General features: G+C 35.9%; 1 protein-coding gene across 1 annotated transcript; it reads right to left on the bottom strand.

Moving 5' to 3' along the window:
• Positions 1 to 1009: 1009 nt before the first annotated feature.
• TWF1 (twinfilin actin binding protein 1) lies at positions 1010 to 13374 on the bottom strand. Its single transcript, XM_036867387.1, has 9 exons — positions 13250 to 13374; positions 11534 to 11611; positions 9319 to 9497; positions 8055 to 8150; positions 6801 to 6905; positions 5004 to 5129; positions 4586 to 4736; positions 4292 to 4413; positions 1010 to 2923 (listed from the first exon to the last, which is right to left on the bottom strand). Exons 1-9 carry the CDS (start codon positions 13272 to 13274, stop codon positions 2753 to 2755), a joined length of 1053 nt encoding a protein of 350 aa, XP_036723282.1. The 5' UTR covers positions 13275 to 13374; the 3' UTR covers positions 1010 to 2752.
• Positions 13375 to 22431: the final 9057 nt, after the last annotated feature.

A 22431-nucleotide genomic window follows, 5' to 3' on the forward strand; every position in this document is an offset into this window, starting at 1 on the left:
ATTTTATTCTATATGAGATGTTACCTTTAATCATAACCACTGTAGACCAATATACAGGAATACTTAGAAAGTTTGTTGACTGAATGGGGGGAAACCCTCAGTTTATATCATTTAAGACAAACTGTACCCAGTCATGGCTACACATGAATCATTTGTGTAACTATGTGACTCCTGGGCCCACTTACTCATCAAAATCTCTGGAGATGAAGCCCCAGAATCAGTACTTAAAAAAAAAAAAAAACTCCAATCCTCATAACATATGGTTGTATATGCAAAGAAAACGTGTGAAAGGATATATACCAAACTACAATATGAACCTCAGGCACATGAGTTTAGTTCTGAGTACAAATGCCATAAAGAATTAAACTTTTTAAAATAGTTCTCAAAATCAGCCCTTTTAAGGACAGTTCTGTCTTGGTAAAACTGCTACCAAAGACATCCATCTTGTAATATAGCCCTAATAAAAAGGATCAATTTGATACTGAATTGCAAACTGGAATGCACTCAGTATCTGCTGGGTGAATGTCTTTTAACAGCTTACTGTCAAGTATGTTGGTCACCCTATTGTACTGGGTTGCTGCTATCACAGTAGGAACTAACTCATGACGTTACCATTATTGCTGCAGTAGTGGAACAGTTCTAATCTACTAAAGCACTCCATTGACACAACTTGCTTAGGTTTCAAACTATTTAAAATCCTTTTTGATTTAGATAGGTTAATTAACAAATAGATGAATGGGATTTCTAACCTATCACCAGGTATTGCATTATGCAGACTTACCCAAACAAACAAAAAAAGGTTATACTAGAAAACCAACTTAGTACACAATTTAAAGAGAAAAAAATTTTATTGCAATATAAAACGCACTTATAAAATGTCCACAGAAGGCATGTAATTCTTCACTGCTATATAAATTCACTGGGAATACTTTATTCACCTTCTATTGTTATGATGACATCACCTAAAACATAAACGATGAGTTATACTCTATAACAAATGCATCATTGATTTTCAACAATCATTGGTTTAATAATAATTAGTTTAAGATTATATAATCACATCTATATTCTGGAATGTCCACTTACTTTCATGTAGTGTAATAGAGTTTAAGAGCATAATTGCACATGGATGGTAGAGAAAAACATTCACTACTAAATTATTTTATACCTTCATGACAGGTTAACTTTCTTCCTGACCGAAAATAACAGCTTCAGCAGCTTGGCCTATGGTCGACAACACAGCTCCAGGATTCTCAATGCAGTAGTTTGTGTGTATGTGTGTCTATGTGTGCACCCACGGAAAAACTTAAAGTATATCTTTCATAAACAAGTGCAACATTGCCGTCAATTATTTTGCATTATAGTCTGATTATTTGTAAACAAACAAAACCCCACACAAATACTTTTAATTCTAGAAAAAAAAAAATCTGTCAACTCATAATTATTCTAACATGCTTTTAGTTGAACACACATTGAATTTCTGAAAGGTGCATATATTACCTTAGATAATAAAGTGTAAAAATGAGTGTTTCATATTTTATACTATGAAATGTACATTTCTGGTATTTGTTTTATGCAGCATAAAGTTTAGATCAAGAAATTCTAAATCCCGGATCCCCACAGTTCGTTTAGAAAAGTCCTCTAAATTATGGCTCTTGCAGCAGGTTTATCAGATTAAACATGAAGTTTTCTAGCTCCCTCTATTTCAAGTATCAAAGAAAACAAGGCTCAAAATCTCTGTAGGTTGTAATTGAAAATGCAAAGCTTTAGAAAACAGTTAACTGTGTTTTGAAATAAGATATAAATTGAAACAAGATTCGTTTATCTGTGTTAGGCTGATGAGTACTAGGACTTTAAAATAATTTTGTTAAATCTGAGTATTTGCCTATAAATATATGGTTTTAGAGAGAAATCAATCGATGTTTAAAACTTTTTCAATATTGTTGACTTTAGTTTTGTTTGCTTTTGAATGATATTAATTTAATATTCAATTGGACATAAATATTTGGTCTCACACTACATATAATGAAACGACTTACTTTTGAAATGGAAAATTTTTAAAGCACTAGAAAGAGCATTTACTAAAGCAGTTTAAACGTGTCTTTCAACGTCATCAGAAATCCTGCAGTATATATCTGGTACCCTTAATGTTTCAGAGTGAGTTGATTTTCTGAAATTTAAATGCCATTTAAAAAACGAAAAAGTCAAATAGAAAAGACTGCTGCAATAAAGCACGGTTTCTCAAAGTTGTAGACATGATCTCACAGTCTGAGTGAGCACTGCTCTTCAGAGCACCTTTTCCTAGGCACATGAAGTTTTCAGCTTAGAAAATAATCTAATCTGGTCCTTAACATATTCATTAAGTGGAATGAATACTTTAAGGTCTTTCTCTCTCCCTTAAAGAAAAAAAAGTGATGTATCACCGAAGAGTAATAAGAATTGTATCTTACTTTAGATTTTCTGGAATGGGCCCAACTCTATAAAATTTTAAGAACTATGTGAAAGTGTGGAATCATCACTCTATGAAAACTGTGATGAAATTAAACATCATTACGTCGAACCCTTTTCTAGCTTTAACTCAAAAATCAAAATCATGAGTCTTCTATAACATTAATTTTAAAAACACACAGAAGTGAAAAGTGCTGATTTTCAAAAAGTACAATTTTTTCCCCTACTATACATCAACGTGGAATGATTTCAGTTCTCCTGTACTAAAAGCTGGACTTTTAAAAAAACTAGTATTGTAATAATTTTAATCAGTAGTGGCTTCAGTTTCAGCTGGACCCCTAATTAGTCTTCGAATTCCTCTTTTTCCTGAAGGACCTTTTGGTTTTGCAAAACTTTGTTTATGTGCATGCTGCTTGGGGTGTACTTCTTCATAAAGGAAGTCTGCAGTCAACTCATCCCCATTGTCTATCTCGATCTGTAAGAGATAAAATTAGCAAAGTGTGATGCAATGTGAGAAAACACAACATTCAAAACCTAATACAAGCAATGAGCCAGTTTTCAGGTGTGAACACTCACCAATAAGTGCATAATACTCATTCCAGCAAGAGAGAACCAAGGACCATATGAAAATAGTTCACTTTCATCTTATTTGGGGGGAGGAGGAGGGAGCTAAATGAGTTGCTTGAATATATAATTAGCTATACTCATTTTCTATTTGGTTCTCTCTTACTTCTCCAATTTAACTAATGTTTAAAAGTAGTATAGTAGGAATCACCACTATATTCTTAAGTTGTTCTGCTTTGGTACACTACATATTTTCAAGAAACATTACTCATGGCCCTTTCATCACTTGGGTCACTTGAAATCACTCTATAACACGGGTTGGCAAACTATGGCCTGCAGGCCAAATCTGCTCAAGTTAAGAGCATGTTTTACATTTTTAAAGGGTTGTAAAAACAAACAAAATAATAAAACAAAGAAGAATATGTGACAAAGACCATATGTGGCCTGGCAAAGCCTAAAATATTTACTATCTGGTCTCTGGTAGAAAAAGTCAGCCAGCCCCTGCTATAGAAAGTGATTCTTAAGAACTTAAAAAGCTCTTAAAGGGCTCAGTACCTAAAACACTGGTAATTTGTAAGGACCTGTGTCTTAAGAGTTGAAGGGCTCAAGAATAAACCATATCTTTTCCTATGCCTCACCTGCATATAAGAAAATAAATTTAAGAAAACTTGTAACTTAGCTCCCAAAATTCATGTTTATGCCCATTCTCTCCTTTCCCAACAACTGGAAAGATTCTCAACCATCCCATGGTTCAGTTATGAATAGAGACTGTAGTTCCTTATTAATAAAGTCTTGAGACGACCACAAGTATGCAGCTTTAGTAGCACCGTCCAGCAAAACTTTCTGCAATATGGAAATGTCCTCCTAATTCTGCACCATCCAATACAGTGCCATTGGCCACATGTGGCTAAAATGAGCATTTGAAATGTGGCTGGTGCTTTTAAGGAACTGAATTTTAAATTTCGTTTAATTTTTATGTATATTTAAATTTAAATAGCCACATGTAGCTTGTGGCTACATATTAGAGAATACAGATCTACAGGGAGACTGGGGTCATGATAGGTCATCCTCAAGCACTTAGAGGAGTTCCTAAGGATTTATGATGAGAATAAGAAAAAAAAAAACTTTCATTTATAAACCACAATACATCATGAACTACACGAAAGACAATAAAAATGTAACAAAAACTGAAAAATTTAAAATAAATAGGTAGGTATTAAATATACTAATAAGATAAATTAGATAAATAAATTAGATAAATAAATAGATAGGTAATTACCTTTCTAATGACATCCATTTGTAGTTGTCTTTCTACAATCTCTAGCAGAGGGCTCTTGCAGCTAGAATACAGCATCCGTTCTCTTATACTGCATGTGTATCCAGGCATTGAATAAATAAAAACTGTAAATTAAAATAATAATAAATCCAATTAGCAGCATATCAATTAAAGCACATACTAAACCTCATAAAGCTACAACTAAGCTCTCTGGCCAAGAAATAAGAAAGAATATAGTGATGAAATATCAATCAGCAAACTGAAAGTATTATGTTAAAAAAAAAAAGTATCATATACCTATAGACTCCAAATAGTCTCCTTCATGGGAATGTTTATACAGAAAGAAATGATAACGTGCTGAATCTCTGGGAATCCTCTTTGGCAAATCTTTTAGTTCTGTATTTATTGTGTTGGCCAAAATTATAATTTCATTTTTTATATCTATTTCCTGTCAATAAGAAACAAAATACATTTATTAAGACAGATACACAGAAATTTAAAATTTATAAATTAAAAAACAAGGAGACAAGGGGAAACTTACACAATTTCACTTTTTCCACAGTGAATATATATTGCTTTTGTAGTTTAAAAAAAAATGAATAAAAAATAAAAAGGAAGCAAATAAAAAGATTTAAAATCCATTAAAAACAAACCTTATACAAGCCATAGATACCAAAAAGTGAAGCCATTTCATAATAATCATTATATCTCTTACCAACTGCACATAGTTGAGCTGTCTGTTATTCAATTTTTCCAAAGCCTGAAAAGCTTCTCGAGAAATAGGAAATGCTACTCCTTGTAGTGTTTGATGCTTAGTGTCCACACTCACGTCAGTCTGTACCTAGTATGACAGATTCAATTTACCGATGAAGTTTAGCATTTAGCAGTGTCAGATGGCAAAGAAAAGAAAACTCAACCTCTACAGAGTGAGGGTCATTCCACCCTTGCCCATTTTAATATAATTAAAATGAACATTTAAAACACTATGAACTTAAAAAGCAAATAATTTTCACATTTGTTTCAGGTTCTGCTAGCACTTTGTCAACATGCAGAGTGTATGCCACATTTCGATGAAAATGCCGGAAGTGAACATCTGAGTTGAGTGTGCAATGTTAGTGGGGCTTTGCTTATATGTTTGGTTTGGCACAATTGCCATGAGCTACGTAAGCTCTCTGAAGTGTCTTCAGATTACACTTTTAATTACAAAATTTTACTTGATAAAATTTATGAACAGTGTGATATAAATACAATATGCATAGAACTTTACTTTGTTCTGCTAGACATAAAATGCAACACAAACACCATGCACTGAGTTGAAAGGAGTACAAACAATATACAAAGACAAAACACAGCTCAACAAATTATACTACTGCAGAAGTTCCAGACTTAGAGCTTTCATTACTAAGAACATGGGTGTGCACGTATCATTAGAAGAGAAGAGTACGTCAAGAAAGCTTTCAATGCACATATTTAAGACTTTTATACTCAGTAAATGACAGCATAGTATAGGGTCTCATTTGCAGTGTTGCAACAAAGTCAAATAGAAATTTTACTTTAAAAAAAAAATGAATGGAGATTCTACAGCATAAATGGTATTGGATAATGAAAACATCATAGAACATATGCAAATGCATACCCCAATAAGATCCTCTGGGTTCTGATTGCAAGGAATAAAACAAACTATCAAACTTGTAAAAAAAATCATGTAAAAATCCATACTCAAATAACTTGAGTTAAAATAATATAAAGATAGATCCTTGCTATCAGGTCAATATTAAATAATATTCAATCACTTTTCAGACTGATTCTTATTAGTCTGTTACTCCGACAAGTGAATAGTAGTTTCTGCTACTTGTTCTTTTCTATAAAATTCCAGTAGAAATACAGTAGCTATTCTAACTTAGAATTGCTGCAGTAAACACATTAGAAATATGATAAACTATAACATGGATGAAATTTATTGACTCTAATATGCTAAACAAGTACTCAAATAACCATCTCCCATATATATATATGCACACACCCATCCAAGTAATGTCCATAGAAGTTAATTTATAGAGCCTCTAGAAATCCTAAACACACTACAGCATTTATGTTTTATTCTCTTTAGTCGTCAGTATTCTCTGAAATAACAAAACAAACCTTTTTCAGGCAATCTCATTAGATATAATATCCCTCACACTAAATGGGTAACACATACTTTTCCCATTTATCAATACTTAGTATTCAAAGTACAAAGTTAAAAACAGTTGTACTTCTCACAGGAAGATTACTAATCTATAACCAACATTATAAAGACAGGAGAAAGCTATTTATGAAATTGACATGAAGTTTAATATTCACTTTTAACTTTTTCCTGAAGACACACTGAGCAGTCTTGTCTCTAAACTGAACAGAATAAATGTAAGCTATCTAACTTATTTATTCTCTAGTTACCTCTTCATCGATTAATTAAAAATACAATACTTTTAAGCACTTAGAATCTTGCAAGGTTTCAAAATGGTAATAATACCTCATTAATTTTAATCTGTCGTAATTCTTCTTCAGCTGCAGTCAGTGGGGCAGGAGAAGACTGTGACAGCAAATATTTTTTATATCCATGTAATGACACATCTTCCTGTGAGCACAGAAACTGACTGTTACTAGTTGTGAGGCTACTTTAGGAAAACAAAATCATTAATTTAACAGAAAACATTTTAACTAAAAATAAATAGTAACAATAATTTTATTACTTCTTTTTTTAAAAAAAATATTCTATTCTACAGGTTTCAAAAGTTTTAAGGGGATTAGCTACAATTCATTTCCTAAAGCTTTATAATTACTAGATCTTTTGTGTGAGCGTGATGGTGGTAACGCCAGCCACATGACGAATCTGATCATGCTTCAAGTCTATAGGACAATTATAATTAACCTGTGGAAGCCTGCCCCATAGTTATTCAATAATCAACATATTCAGATTCTGAATTCTGTACTATAATGAATTATATAATTTCTCTACAATTATTCATAGAAAATAATTACAGTTCTTATTTAAAATAAAAAATATTCCAAAGAAGTTTACTTCTCATCAAAATTTTGTGGTTTGGAAGACTGAGAATAGAATTACGAAACCAGGCCACTTCACAACTGATGTGAATAAGCAAAGGATACCCATCTAGCCTCATGCTCTATCCACCAGAATATATTACTCCCTGAATCACAATAAAAGCTCTAAAAAACAAAAAACCTGTTCAAAAAATACACTGTAATTTTCTTAATTTTGGGGTATAGCTACATACATGTATTTACCATATACATTTTATAATGAAATAAATTCTTAATCATAACTTAACTAAATTTATTAATCAACAATTACCCCAATTATCAATCAATTTACCTGCCTCAATGTTCTAGTTCAATTAATACAGCTATTGCTTCCACAGCATAAGTATAAACGTCCAAAATATCTAAAACCTACTATCTCTTTTAAGTAGTCTCTCATTTTTCTGAGCCTATCTCCCCATCCTTAAAATGAAAAGGTTGAACTAAATGAGGGGTTGAACTAAATGATCTCCAAGGGATATTCTAGTGTTTGAAGACTAACAGAGGAGATTCCAACATATTTTAAAAGTGTAAGTATGATGTTTCAGTTAACTTGCATATCATATGAAACATAATATTTTCTCTTATTCTTTATGTTTACCGATTCACCAGTCATAATTCACATTAACTATCCCATTACCTCGGTGCAACATGCAGAATCTACATAAAAGTATAAGTTTTGTACCTTTACTGTTCCAAACATTTCATCTTTAATGTGGCCACCTCCAAACTCCTTTTTCAGAGTTGCTCTTGTTGCTGCATACAACATTTTTTGACGAACCTAGTAATTGTGAAAGTTTACTTATAAGTTTATAGATGAAAACTATCATTACAAAAGAAAGCACTTTATAAGTGTATGAAAATCTTCAAGCACATTAAAAAGAAAATAAACTGTGACAAAGCTGAAGTCCGTTGACTGTAACATGCTAAAATATGTGTATACAAATAACCATCATAACATCAACATCTAAAATATCAACAGCTACTAAGGAAGACTTCAATTTATAAATCATATTTTTCGAAAAGTAGAAAAAACCTAAATTTTAGAAAATCATTCATTTTTTTCAAAGTATAAAATGAATTCAGGAATTAAAAAAACTACTTAAAACCCTATTTTAAAATCACTGAAATGAAGTAAACTTGATAGTGACATTTTACTCAAAGCAAGTCTAGGTCAGACACTACTTATTTAGTTGTTTAAGAATCAAATATTCATGGCATAACTATGGCATAAACCATTCTATGAGGGACAAAGTAGAAAAGAACTACAATATATACTATTATTAAAGAGTCTGATAGCATCTATTGAGAACTACTAAAGATAACTGCCAACCAATAGAAATCATTTCATAATTTTGCACTGTCAAATCCAGTTTTCTTTCAGACAGCATATACAGAATTAAATAGGAAGTGATGACTTTTGAGAATGATATCTACATAACTTTTAAAATTATTATTTTTCTACAAGAAACAAGAGAATTAATTTTTAAAATACTGGGCAGTATCCATATATTAGTTTTTAATTTTATTCTATTAATCAGTCTACTAACTCTCCTAAGAGAAATACTTGTTTGTGTGTATGCCCATCACTTGAATGGTAGCTACTGAGAATATTTAATAAAATGTTCAGTTAGTTCTATAAGAATTATTTCAATTATTACTCTCAAAGTAGTAACCTTCATTCTTCAGAGGTCCACAGAGTCATTTATAATTGCCACAAATTTTAAAATTTAAAATCAATAATTCTACTGATTTCAATTAAGGTCAAGATTTCTGAATCTAAGTACATTACCCCTGATTCTAAATTACCAATCACAAGGATTTTTTCCATGATCATTCCCATCTATGAGATATGACTGTTGCTTCTTAACTTTCTCTTGGCCTAGGAATATTTCAGAAAAAATTTTTCTAGGTTTTAATGTTAAATAAGTAACCAAAAAATTACTTACATGAGAATGGTCTGGAGACCACGCAATGAATATCCATTCATATCCCTGGGCATTCTGAGAATCTAACCTGAATAATACGTAGCACGGTTGTTTGTCCTCCAACAGGGGTAAAACAAAGGAATCATAATCCTTATCCCAGGAATCTAAAGGCTGCCTACACGCTCCAATCACAAGTTTCTCTATGAAGAACAATTTTTAAAAGATATATAAATGGTTTAAAATGCCAAATGGTAGAATAATGAAGAATAGAAGAATAAATTAATAGTTAGTTCTTAATTGCTATTATTCACATCAAAATATAGAAAGGGCAAAGGTTGTAACACAGAAAATAAATATAATATAAAGTAATATTAAAAACAGATATAAAAATTATAACCAGCATCGTTAAAATAACGTTATAAACACAAGAACGGAACATACAAAAATGATTATAAATAGTTGAGTTGGATGGTTGAAGAAAGGGTGATTATATTCTATTGTCCAAATATTTATGCTATAAATTATCAACAAAATATATTTAACTAAGTGTCCTACTGCTCAAAGGTATAATTTCTGAAATTAAACACTGAATTGTACAGTTAAGAAATACTAAATAAAAACAGGTTTAGCTCCTATTTGGCCATAATGCTACAAATTTTAACATTTGTCCAGAAAGATAAATTGGTACAGCCACTTTGAGGCATTATTGGGCAAATCAAGTGAAACTGCTAATGTACTCTGCACAGAGAATCTCTTGCACATATATACCAAGGTGTTCACTGCAGCACTATAAAATAACAGTGGAAACTGAAAATAGCCTAAATATTCATCAATAAGATAATGGACATATAATACGTGGCATAGTCATATTATACAATTCTATTCATATTTAAAAAGAATTAGTGAGCCTCTATCAAAACTAATTATAAAAGCAATGTTTACAGGAAAAGGAATGATGCAGAAAAATATGTCAGTTTATATGAACTTAAAAACTCAAAACAGCACTATATGTTATTTAGGGATACATATAAAAAACAGATTGCACAAAAATAAGGTTCCTAATGTAGTTGCCTCAGGAGAAGGTCAGGAAGTAAAACTGTTTAAAGCGAATGTTCTTATACCACAACAACATTAAATTACAAAAGGCTTGAAGCAAATATGATAAAAATGTTAGCAGTTATTAATTTAAGAAGAGATGGAAGTATTTGTTATATTATTTATTATTCATAATTTCCTTATTTACAAAATTTTCTCAAAACAAAAATAAAACCAGAAAATAGTGATAGAGGAAATACTGTCATTTTCCTGCTGTAGAGATGTTACTTATATAAACTTTTCCATTTTACTTACTTAACTAGTCAGTTAGGAAGTGATGACATTTAAAATTTTAGTTGTAAAATATGCTGCTTTCCAGTATATGTTTATTCTTGTTGAGTGTGTTAACATATGTAGAACAACTGCCTATTTTTCAAACTATTTTGGTATTTTTAATATATAAAAGAAAATGGAAAGCAAATTAGATTTACTTCCAGTTTATGAAAGAACAAGATATTTTTCCAAAGCAAAGTATTTAAGGTATATAAGAAATTAGGTCAATGGAATATTTTAACATATTCGTTTGAGATTAAGTAGTTATAATATTAATTATTCACACTCAAACCAGCTGAATTAAAACTCTCCCACCCAGTGAATTTCCCTACGTACAGCTTTATTTTGAAAGGATCAATTTATAGTTTGTTACACTCAGAACTTTTTCCCATAACAAGAAAGGGGAATCATTTCTGCAGCATACACTGCAATCAAGTTGAGAAAATGGGAGAGTTTAAAATCCTTCCTTTCTACCTCAAAACTAACTTTACTGAATAACAATTCAAAAGTAACTTTTTTTTTGTGGGATAATCACCTGTTACTGATTTTCATTCCAGAGATGCAGGCACTGATATTAGATACAAATTGTGGTACAGAAACTGAGACACAAAAAGTGAAAGAGGAAGATGTCACACCAAAAACAACATCTTTTTGTTTCCGTGAGAGTCAACTACAGAATTCAGAGGGTAAGGTAAGCAGGGGCCCGTAGGACATGTCCTAAATGTAGAGGAGCCAAGTAAACTAAAGGCAAGCTCTGAACTTGCTTCACATTTATTAATAGTCCAAATCACTGACAATGATTTAGAAGTTTAAAATTATAACACCCAATAACCCAAGGACAAACAACATTTAAAAATGCTTAACTAACCATTTTCAATCGATATCTTCAGAAGTCTGTATTTTCCATTTCTTGCTCTGGCAAAAATATCTTTAACATCCTCACTTGCTGTGGAAAAAGATACAGAAAAGTTAACACTTTCTAATGTTACTTGAATAGGGAAAAAATAAAATGTAATACAAAGAAAAAATCTTGAAGATGCAGAATTCTCTTACCAGTAATTTAAATTCCAAAAATTAAAAGGTTAACATAGTAGACATTGTATACAGCTAAGAAACATAAATATTAACATATTTTAAAAGTATATTAATTCTAACCTGTTTTACCTAGATAATTCCATAGCAGAAATTTACACTGGGAATGAATATATTAAAGTTTCTCAAACCCAATAATCACAAATCACAATTTTGAAAAACACCTTTATTGCTTGTTTGAAAAATGCTGAACACCTGCTTTCACTCTCGTCTGGTCCAATTTCAAGCTTATAATAAACAAACACACCTCCTTCATCAATTCATTTTTTACATTTTCACGTTTAAAAACAACAATTAATGTCAAATACCCTATCCTGATTAAAGAAAAAAACACAATTCATTCAAGCTCGTACTTCTGGTCATACTTCTCTAACTCGTATTTCTTAAAAAGCTGGAGTAATCTCACTGAGCAAATATATATTTAATAACCTATCCCTTGTGCTCCTATTAAAGCTTCAATTTCGTTCTAATTTTATTCTTGAGTTGTATACTGACAGCAAGAACCACTGTTTAATAGTGCTTGCTATAACGCTCAAGCATGAAAGTCAATAATTATATATATCAAAACTAACGCAGACAAAACAATGCTTTTAGATTTGCGACTGTTTTGCTTGTGTTTGTGCGTGCAGGAGGTGTGGGGTAGTGTCAACGACCCTTAAGAACAAAACACAATTACACGTTCATCTGGGGAAAAGATTCGTTGTCCATTAACAGGAGGAGCTTGTGTTTACATTACAACTCGTTAAGTGATCGCGAGTAACCCGGGACGTATTATTTGATTCTGATGAGGTGAGCGCTTTCAGACCGCCCACTTTCAAACCAGGAAATAACACAGGTCAATTATAATTGCACATTCAACTGCCTGCCCGGGACGATTAAACGCAACCACACAGATCAAACTTTTCAGTTCCCTGGGGAGTATCTAAGAACAACCAAGACGCCTCATACTCAGGATACAGACAACGGTGTTGAAGTTCCCGTTTTGGAAGAAAATGCGGAAGAGTTTGGGAAGCACCCTTACTGGAAATGAAAAAAATTCCCGCATCTTTCTTTTGATAATCCAAATCTTGTAACAACTCTAAAGTTAGACCGTGAAGAAGAAAATTCGCCCGTCTCTCGACAGCAAAAAGAGCCCCAATCGCCTGCACGGTTCCAGGTCTTCCCAGTCCGATAAAAAAGGGGAAAGTTGGGATAACGGCGGCGGCGGCAGGCACGCCCCCTTCACCCCGGCCGCCGCGGAAAGCCATCTCCTTCGCTCCGGCGAATTTCGGGTCCATCAGCAACGTGGCGACGGCCGGCCCGGGATGGGAGGATGGCAGGCCGGGACCGCCCGGGACACGAGAGCGCGAAGAGGCGCAGAGGCCCGGCTCGTCCCCGAGACCGACTCCCTGTGGTCCGGGACCGACTCCGGCCCTGCCCATCCCGCCGCCCTCCCGGCTCGCCGGGGGCCTCCCAGGAGCCCCTTCCCCGCAGGCAGCGCCGGCGCCGTTACCTTGGATGCCGGTCTGATGGGACATGGCGGCGGCCGCGGACTCCCGGCTCCGGCGCTGAGTGCGGCGAGCGGCCCCGGCCGGCGGCTCCAGGAAGTGGCGGCTACTCCACCAGCCCCGCCGCGTCATCAGCCTGCGACCCGCCCCGCCCCGCCCCCGCCCCCGCCCCGCGAGGCCCGCGGCGTCCTCGCGCGCCCCCGTCGCTCTCGCAGCCTGTCTCCTGACACCCGCGCCGTCTCCGCGCTGCCGGACTGAAGGTCCAGGCCCCCGGCCCTCAACTTCAGCTGTCTGCTGGGTGTCACAGTCCTCGGTATTTGCCGCCGTTTCTCCCCCTCCACCACGGTGAAACACTGCTGGCCCGGCAGGATGGCTTTGCGCTCTGGGGTCTGCCTTCCAGCGACCCTGCCGACACCGTCTTTCACTGGTTCAGCAAAAACGTTGCTCAAAAACAGAAATGAACGTTTTACTGAACACACGTTTTCAGCTTTAAAAAGGTGTGCATGATATCCTTCTTGGTTTACTCTTCCTGCAGTCTATACAATTTAATGTAAACGGTCACTCCCCGCCCCTTTTTTATAAATAGAATTAATAGGCGGTCTCCCATGAAAATCCCCCACGCTTTTAAATTAAGTTAATCTCAGACTGTTAACTATCCTTTCTTTAGTTGGGCACATTTAGACACCAGGTTTTCCTTTCTCTTCATTCCAAAAAGAGACAGCCACTGAGAGTGAGATTAGCTGATTTGAGTACTCCTCTGTGGTCAGTTCTATCATTGCAAACTATAATACTGCTCTGCTTCAGGTTGGCGGTTTATTATTTAATCAGGTAATTACTCAAGATTCATTCGTAAGGATGAATTTGTAAGGTAACAGCAGATATTATTAAAAATTATTTTCCATTTTCTGCTTTTATGAGCATGTATTTCCCTTTCTAAGGATAATTTTAGTAGTCATTTTTGTACTACTTTTCTAGGACTCCTAGATTATAGTTTCTTAGGTAGAAGCTGGGTCTGTTGTTTTTAGGGCCTTGAACTGACAAGTATACAAAAGTACAATCTGTTTATCAACAAATACTCTGTACAGGCCAATAATATAAATGCAAGTTAACAAAATCACTCTTCAAATGCAATGTATTTTTAATTAGTTAACTAGCCGCTGGGTAATTGATTTCTTTACAAGGGTCACAGCAAACAACGTTGCTATGCCCTGTTTCTTGTTACTTAAGCCTTATTTCTCAAACACTTCCTCATATTCTGGAATAAGCAAAATATAATCTGAGTTTTATAACTTGTTTGGATTTAAGAAATGTAGGGATGTGTTTCATTCTAACCAAATTCTTTGTGACATAACAGTTCACCCTGATTTACCAGTTTTGATAGCATTGTTGAGCACAGAGAGTTCATCTGCAATTTTTTGACTGATTGATGTTATGGTGACTAGGGAAAATTGCTTAAGGAGGTTGGTACTACTCAAAAGTACTGATGAGAAAAAAATAACTCTCCCATATTCATGCTTAGAAAAGACCCCGGTATGTTCAGCCCTGGAGAGGAGGAAAGTCCAGGTAGGTTGGATAAGACCACCACGACATCCACCAGAAAATGCTTATTTTCTGCCAGTACAGTAGTTTGACTTAAAACTGCAAGGGGCTTGGGTGCATTGTTTATGAAACCGCAAAGTTCCTCTAGCAAAACAGGAAATCTGAGAAGGGAAAATGTTTGCTAAGATGTGAACAGCATGGCCAAAATGATCTTTTTTACTGTCCATCAACATTTCTACATATAGTTAAATAATTTCCTCTATTTTACTGTATTTTCGTATGTGCAACAAATGGATTCTTGATGCTTTCATAGGATATTGTTTTATGAAAATGTTTCTGGTTGATATTGACCATACACTTAAATCTCACTAATTTATTATGCCTGATGTTCATTTCAGATTAGATCATTGTACTAACTTTAGAGAAATGGTTTATTGAGTATAAATAGTGCTAGTGGTGCATATATTGTACCTATTTAAGAGAACAGATTGTGATAGAAATCCTGTTTATTTGGTTAATTTCTTGTGCTTACATCTTTAATTTGATCCCAATCATATGACTGCTCACCTTATCTTTTTAAAATATTGTGATAAAATACACATAACAAAAAGTTTACCATCTTAACCATTTTTAAGTGTTCAATTCAGTAGTGTTAAATACATTCACCTGTTGTGCAACCACTCTCCAAAACTCTTTGCCTCTTGCAAAATTAAAACTTTATATTAACATTAAATAACTTTCCATCCCAACCCAACCTCCAGGTCCTGGCAAACAACATTCTATATCTGTCTCTATGAATTTGACTACTCTTAGTACCTCATGTAAGTGGAATCATACAGTATGTGTCTTTTTCTGACTGGCTCATTTCACTTAGCATAATGTCCTCAAGTTTCATCCATCTGTAGCATGTAGAATTTCCTTCCTGTTAAAGGCTAGATAGTATTCCAGTGTATGTATATACCACATTTTGTTTATCCGTTCATCCATCATGGGCACTCTGGTTGCTTCCACTTTTTTGGCTATTACGAATAATACTGCTATGAACATGGTTGTACAAATATCTGAGTCACTGCTTTCAATTCTTTTGGGCATATGCCTGGAAGTGGAATTGCTAGATCGTATGGTAATTCTGTTTTAATGTTTTTGAGGAAACTCCATACTGTTTTCCATAGTAGCTGCACCATTTTACAATCCCACCAACAGTGCACAAGTTTCCAGTTTCTCCACATCCTTGCCAACACTTGTTATTTTCTTTTTGGTTTGTTTTTATAGTGGTCATCCTAATGGATGTGAGATGGTATCTCATTGTGAGTTTTATTTACATTTCCCTAATGATAAGTGATGTTGACCATCTTTTTATATATTTGTTGGCCTTTTGTATATCTTCTTTGGAGAAATGTCTATTCAAGTCATTTTTAAATTGGGTTGTTTGTTTGTTTTGACGTTAAGTTGTAGGAGTACTTTATATATTCTGGATATTGACCAGATATATGATTTGCAAGTATTGTCTCCCATTTTGTAGGTTTCCCTTTCATTCTGTTGATTGTCTTTTGATGCACAGAAATTTTTAATTTTGATTTTGTCCAATATATTTTATTTTTGTTGTTTCGCCCCTTAACTTTAGAATATCTTTCCTAATCTTTTGAATATCTTCTAGCTTTCCTTCCCTAAGTTTCTACTAAATGTCTTATAAATATCATCTACACTTTCTCACGTCTTACTCCTTCAATCCATGGTTTCCAAAACTGTGTGCAGAGATGCCCCAGGCACAGTGAACTCATGGGAGCGCCTGGGGGATATTACACAATTCTGAGGGAAACACAGTAGTACTTGATGTCTTTCTGACACCACACAAAATATTAGCTCGAGATAGTTTACAGTTTCAACATTAGATCGCTCTACGTTCCTTTCCATAATGTCATATCTTTGAAAAGCTGGATATTCAGTGGTTGCTGCGATAAAAGCAATTACAGGGCAAAAATCAGTGTAGAACAGGAAATGACAGTGGCTAGCATCTTATCTAATTCCAAAATTTAGGAAGTTCTGTAGTGTGTTAACAGGTGCATGCATTCCGTTAGTAAGTAACTATTATTTAAAAATAAAATCAAATATTTTTCTTTCAATTTTTATGTATTACTTTTCAGACAGCATCTAAGTTGCTAGTACATAAATAGTGATTAAGTTGTTTGGAACTGACTACTTAATAAACTGAAATATTAAGTATTTCTTTTGACTTAGGAATACTATGAAAAAATCACTGAGTTTTGAAAGACCCCACGAACTGAGAAAGTTTGTGAACCTCTGTCTTAGAACCTTTGCATATGGCTTTCTCCATACCGCTCTGTTGAAAGCATTTTCTTGAATATGACCAATGTCTTCCTTCTTGATAGCAAAATCGATTATATTATTCTCAGATGTTTTTATTAGTTTCCCGTAGCTGCTAATTAACAAATTAGCACAAAGTGGGTGGCCTGAAACAACAGAAATTTATTCTCTCACAGTTCTAAAGGCCAGAAGTCCAAAATCATAGCTGCCATCCCTCTGAAGGCTCTAAGGGAGAATCTTTCCTTACTTCTTCCAGCTTCTAGTGGCTGGTGGCATTTCTTGATTTGTGGCCACATCACTCCAATCTCTGCCTCTACGGTCTCATTGCTTCTTCCTCGTCTGGGGGTCTCATATCTTCCCCTGCCTTACTTTCATAAGGATGCTTGTCATTGGATTTAAGACCCACTCAGATAATCCAGGATGATCTCTTCATTTCAATATCCTTAACTTAATTGCATCCACAAAGATCCTTTTTCCAAATAAGGTAACATTCACAGGTTCCAAAATTAGGATGTGGACATATCTTCTGGAATGTCACCATCAACCTGCTACAGATGTTTGAGGCTTTTGATACTCTTGATCATTGCTTCTTCTTGACATACTCCTTTTTCTCTTCTTTGACACTGCACTAAACTGATCCCCCTCTTAACTTGGCTGGGCCACAGTGTCCAGAGTATTATTGTTGTACATTACTCTGGGTGTTACTGTGAGGGTGTTTTGGGGATGAGATTAAAGTTTAAGATGGTAGACTTTGAGTAAAGCTGATTGTCCTCCACAATGTGGATGGGCCTCTTCCAATTAGTTGAAGACCTTATTAGAACAAAGACTGAACTCTCTAGAGCAAGAAGGAATTCTGCCAGCAGACTGCCTTTTGAATTGAACTGAAACTCTTCCCTGAGTCTGCGGGATTACCCCATCAGATTTTGGACTCGTCAAGTCTCCACAATTGCCTAAGCCATTTGCTTAAAATAAATCTCTATTTCTGAATATACACACATCCCATTGATTCTGTTTCTCTGGAGAACCCTGGCTAATACCCTTTAACTCCTTCTCTGTCTTCTTTACTTCATTCGTCGACATATGTGAAAAATGAGTTCATTATATCTTCATCCAACTAGCTCTACTCTAGACTTCAGTGTTTCTCAATGTGATATCATCACTTAAAAACAGGTCCTTCTAACTTGCTACACAGCTGCCTCCAGACCTAGGAGGCCTTGCTTATATTAACCACATCACTTGTATCAGATACAAAATTAACATAGATCGTAATTAAATTGCTCAAATTTGGAACTGTGAGGCTGAACTCTTCCATATCCAATCTGTATTCAGTGAATCACTCTTGCCAATTACCTAGCAAAGTTCCATGAAGTAGGCAATTAATGTTAAAAAAACAAAAGAAAAAGAAGACAGAGTAGGCAATTAATGTTAAAAAAAAATAAAGTAGCCCATTTACCCAGTCCCTCACTTATACCTCTTTCAAATCCTCACATCTGATTATTTTCCAAATCTTATAGATTCAACCGTTTTACTGTCAGAAGCAAAACATCTTCGAGTTCCCTTTTTGTTTGTTTGTTTGGGTTCCCTTTTTTGTGTCTTGTTGCTCTACTCTTCTTACCTTACCTTATATTATTTTCTATATTGGCCCCATATGAACAAATCCATGCTCAGCTGTCAAGTTCATTTCCTGAAATGCTCTTTGACTGGTCAATCCTCCACATGCAGACTCTCAATGCCTCCCACTACCTACAGAATATGGTCCAAGCTCGTCAGCCTGGCACCCAAGGCCCTCTGCCCTGTCTTTCCTAACTGTGCCCTTTGCCCCAGTCAAACTACACTGCACTGTCTTATGCTGTTTTACTGATCTGGAAGACAACTCCTCACTCCCTAGCTATACACCCAGCACTTTTCTGCTGTCTCTGCCTTTTAATAGTTAACCCATCCTTTGGAGCCATATCAACTTCCATGAAACCTTTTTTCAATGTCAAATATGTAAGAAGTCTTGTTTCTTTAAATGCCTTTAGCATTTTGTGTGTCTGTTCTAGCACCTCTCTTACTCTTTTCTGTAGTCATAGATGTACTTGAACTTACCGCAGTCTTCCTATTAGACTGTGTAATCCTTGATATCAAGGACTTTATCTTGCTCCTTTTTGCATCTCACATGTATTTATTACTTATTTATTCACTTGTTCTTCCATTCAGTACATTGTTTCTCAAATTGGGGATATAATCATGATCACAGTGCTCTGTAAACATTTCTGGAATTTAAAAGATCTTGATGACTTTTACTTTACATGTGGAAATGAATGTTGCTAAGTCACTTATCCTCAGTGGAACTGCAAAATAAGGATGCTGAACAGTTTTCCAAGAATGCTTTTTTAAGTTATCAAACTGTATGATTCTTTGGTAATTTAAATGATTGTATATCCACTCAGTAAAAGAACTGTTTGGAAACAGTTCCAATTAGTTTATGCAATTCAACCAAATTTCTTTTGAAAAATCTGCATTATAAGATTTTTCTTTAAAAAACCTTTATTTTTATGGTAACTATTTTTATGTTTTTAGCAGTGACTACTCACACCCTACCTCTTTCTTTAAAAACTGATGTAAAACAGTGGCACCTTATTGTTGGCCCTATCAAATTATGTATTCTTATTCCTATAATTTATATGTATGAATCCTCTGCTCTAAGCATGAATATTTTCCCACTTTTCCTCATCTATTACGTCTCCAGATGTTAAACATTTGTCAGAACTGTCATAATAATAGTACCTTTGATTTGTATAACGGTTTAAAATTTTGAAAGAACACAGGTAGACTTATTTGAGCACCAGTATAATTCCATCTGACAGGCTGAATGATGTATTATCAGGTTTTATTTTTTAACTTTCAGAGATTTGAAAATCTGAGGGAGAGAGAGAGGAAGTCAGCAGCTTTTAAGGCTAGGGCAAGTGTTTACAAGAGATGGAAACCATTTTAAGCCAATATATGCAAATAACAGGATTTATTATAAGGATACAGGAGAATCTCATGTATCCCAAGAGCGTGGCTTGATTTCTGCTTCTCTCTTTTTCTCTCTCTCTCCTAACGGGATCTCTCTGCTTGTGCACTCAAAATGACAGAATATGGCCACCTTACCCTTCCCAATCGACAGTCACAGTTCTAGCCATATGCAGAGATTGAATAGTTGTTTCTAAGTTCCAAATTCCTAGGAGAGCATATCATTGACCCTGCTTGGCTCAGGTATCAAATCATACTTGGCCAAGTTGGCTGGTTTACCCAGTGCACACTGCTCCATGAATGAAAGGCAATTACTGTAGGAGGGGAGATGGATCTTGGATCTGAAAAATAGTCTTAGAATTTCTACTTTTTACAGTTGGGTGGAGCTGGTGCTTAGAACCTCAGAAGTCACAAATAAAATGCATCCCAAGGGCAGTTAAATAACATAAATGAATAAAGCTGACAGATGGAGGCTGCAGTACCCAGATGCACCACAGGCTCAATCTAAAGGGAGCTGCTACTACTCAACTCCAACTCCATGGGAGTCTGGGCCTGGGCAACCAATCTTCTGATTTTCAAATAAACTCAGAAATTGGGATTTTATGTAAAATCTCTGTTTAAATTTTTAAAAATCCCAATGAGTGAGAAAAGAAAAAAAAAAAAAGCCATGCCTGCAGGTCATATCTGAACTATCAACTTGTAGTTTAGTACTTCTGGCCTAGATCTGTCTGGTCAATTGTCAAATAATGACATTTAAAAACTCACATCCAAGGCAGCTTCAAGATGGCGGAGGAGTGAGACATGGAGATCGCCTTCCTCCCCACAAATACATCAGAAATACATCTACATGTGGAACAACTCCTACAAAACACCTACTGAACGCTGGTAGAAGACCTCAGACTTCCCAAAAGGTAAGAAACTCCCCACGTACCCAGGTAGTGCAAAAGAAAAAAGAAAAAACAGAGACAAAAGAATAGGGATGGGACCTGCACCAGTGGGAGGGAACTGTGAAGGAGGAAAAGTTTCCACACACTAGGAAGACCCTTCACTGGTGAAGACAGGGGAGTGGTGGGGGAGAAGCTTCAGAGCCACGGAGGAGAGCGCAGCAACAGGGGTGCGGAGGGCAAAGTGGAGAGATTCCCGCACGGAGGATCAGTGCCGACCAGCACTCACCAGCCCGAGAGGCTTGTCTGCTCACCCGCCGGGGTGCGCGGGGGCTAGGAGCTGAGGCTCGGGCTTCGGAGGTCAGATCCCAGGGAGAGGACTGGGGTTGGCTGCGTGAACACAGCCTGAAGGGGGCTAGTGCGCCACAGCTAACCAGGAGGGAGTCCGGGAAAAAGACTGGACCTGCTGAAGAGGCAAGAGACCATTGTTTCGGGGTGCGCGAGGAGAGGGGATTCAGAGCACCGCCTAAAGAAGCTCCACAGACGGGCGCGAGCCGCAGCTATCAGCGCGTACCCCAGAGACGGGCATGAGACGCTAAGGCTGCTGCAGCCACCAAGAAGCCTGTGAGCAAGCACAGGTCACCATCCACACCTCCGCTCCTGGGAGCCTGTGCAGCCTGCCACTGCCAGGGCCCCGTGATCCAGGGACAACTTCACCAGGAGAACACATGGCCCGCCTCAGGCTGTTGCAATGTCATGCCAGCCACTGCCGCTGCAGGCTTGCCCTGCATCCGTACCCCTCCCTTCCCCCAGCCTGAGTGAGCCAGAGCCCCCCAGTCAGCTGCTCCTTTAACCCCATCCTATCTGGGCCAGAAAGGACGCCCTCAGGTGACCTACACACAGAGGCAAGGCCAAATCCAAAGCTGAACCCAGGAGCTGTGCAAACAAAGAAGAGAAAGGGAAATCTCTCCCAGCAGCCTCAGGAGCAGTGGATTAAATCTTCACAATCAACTTAATATACCCTGCATGTGTGGAATACGTGAATAGACAACAAATTATCCCAAAATTGAGGTGGGGGACGTTGGGAGCAACGATATATATATATTTTTCCTTTTGCTGTTTTTGTGAGTGTGAATGTGTATGCTCCTTTGTGTAATTTTGTCTGTATAGCTTTGCTTTTACCATTTGTCCTAGGGTTCTGTCTGTTTTTGTTTTTTTTTTTAGTATACTTCTTAGCACTTGTTATCATTGGTGGATTCGTTTCTTGGTTTGGTTGCTCTCTTCTTTCTTTCTTGTACCATTTGTCCTAGGGTTCTGTCTGTCCATTTTTTCTTTTTTTTAGTATAATTTTTAGCACTTGTTATCATTGATGGATTTAGTTTTTGATTTGCTTGTTCTCTTCTTTCTTTCTTTTTTTTAATTACTTTTTAATCTTTTTAATT

Source organism: Balaenoptera musculus, chromosome 10 (assembly GCF_009873245.2).
Source record: "Balaenoptera musculus isolate JJ_BM4_2016_0621 chromosome 10, mBalMus1.pri.v3, whole genome shotgun sequence".
NCBI classification, from domain to species: Eukaryota; Metazoa; Chordata; class Mammalia; order Artiodactyla; family Balaenopteridae; genus Balaenoptera; species Balaenoptera musculus.

Excerpts from the sequence above, each read along its gene's own strand:
- TWF1 (XM_036867387.1), bottom strand. The coding sequence starts at position 13,274 with ATGTCCCATCAGACCGGCATCCAAG. Across the intron at positions 11,612-13,249 it reads CCATCAGACCGGCATCCAAG|CAAGTGAGGATGTTAAAGAT; the intron begins GTAACGGCGCCG and ends CTTTTTCCACAG. Across the intron at positions 9,498-11,533 it reads GAAGATATCGATTGAAAATG|AGAAACTTGTGATTGGAGCG; the intron begins GTTAGTTAAGCA and ends TGTTCTTCATAG.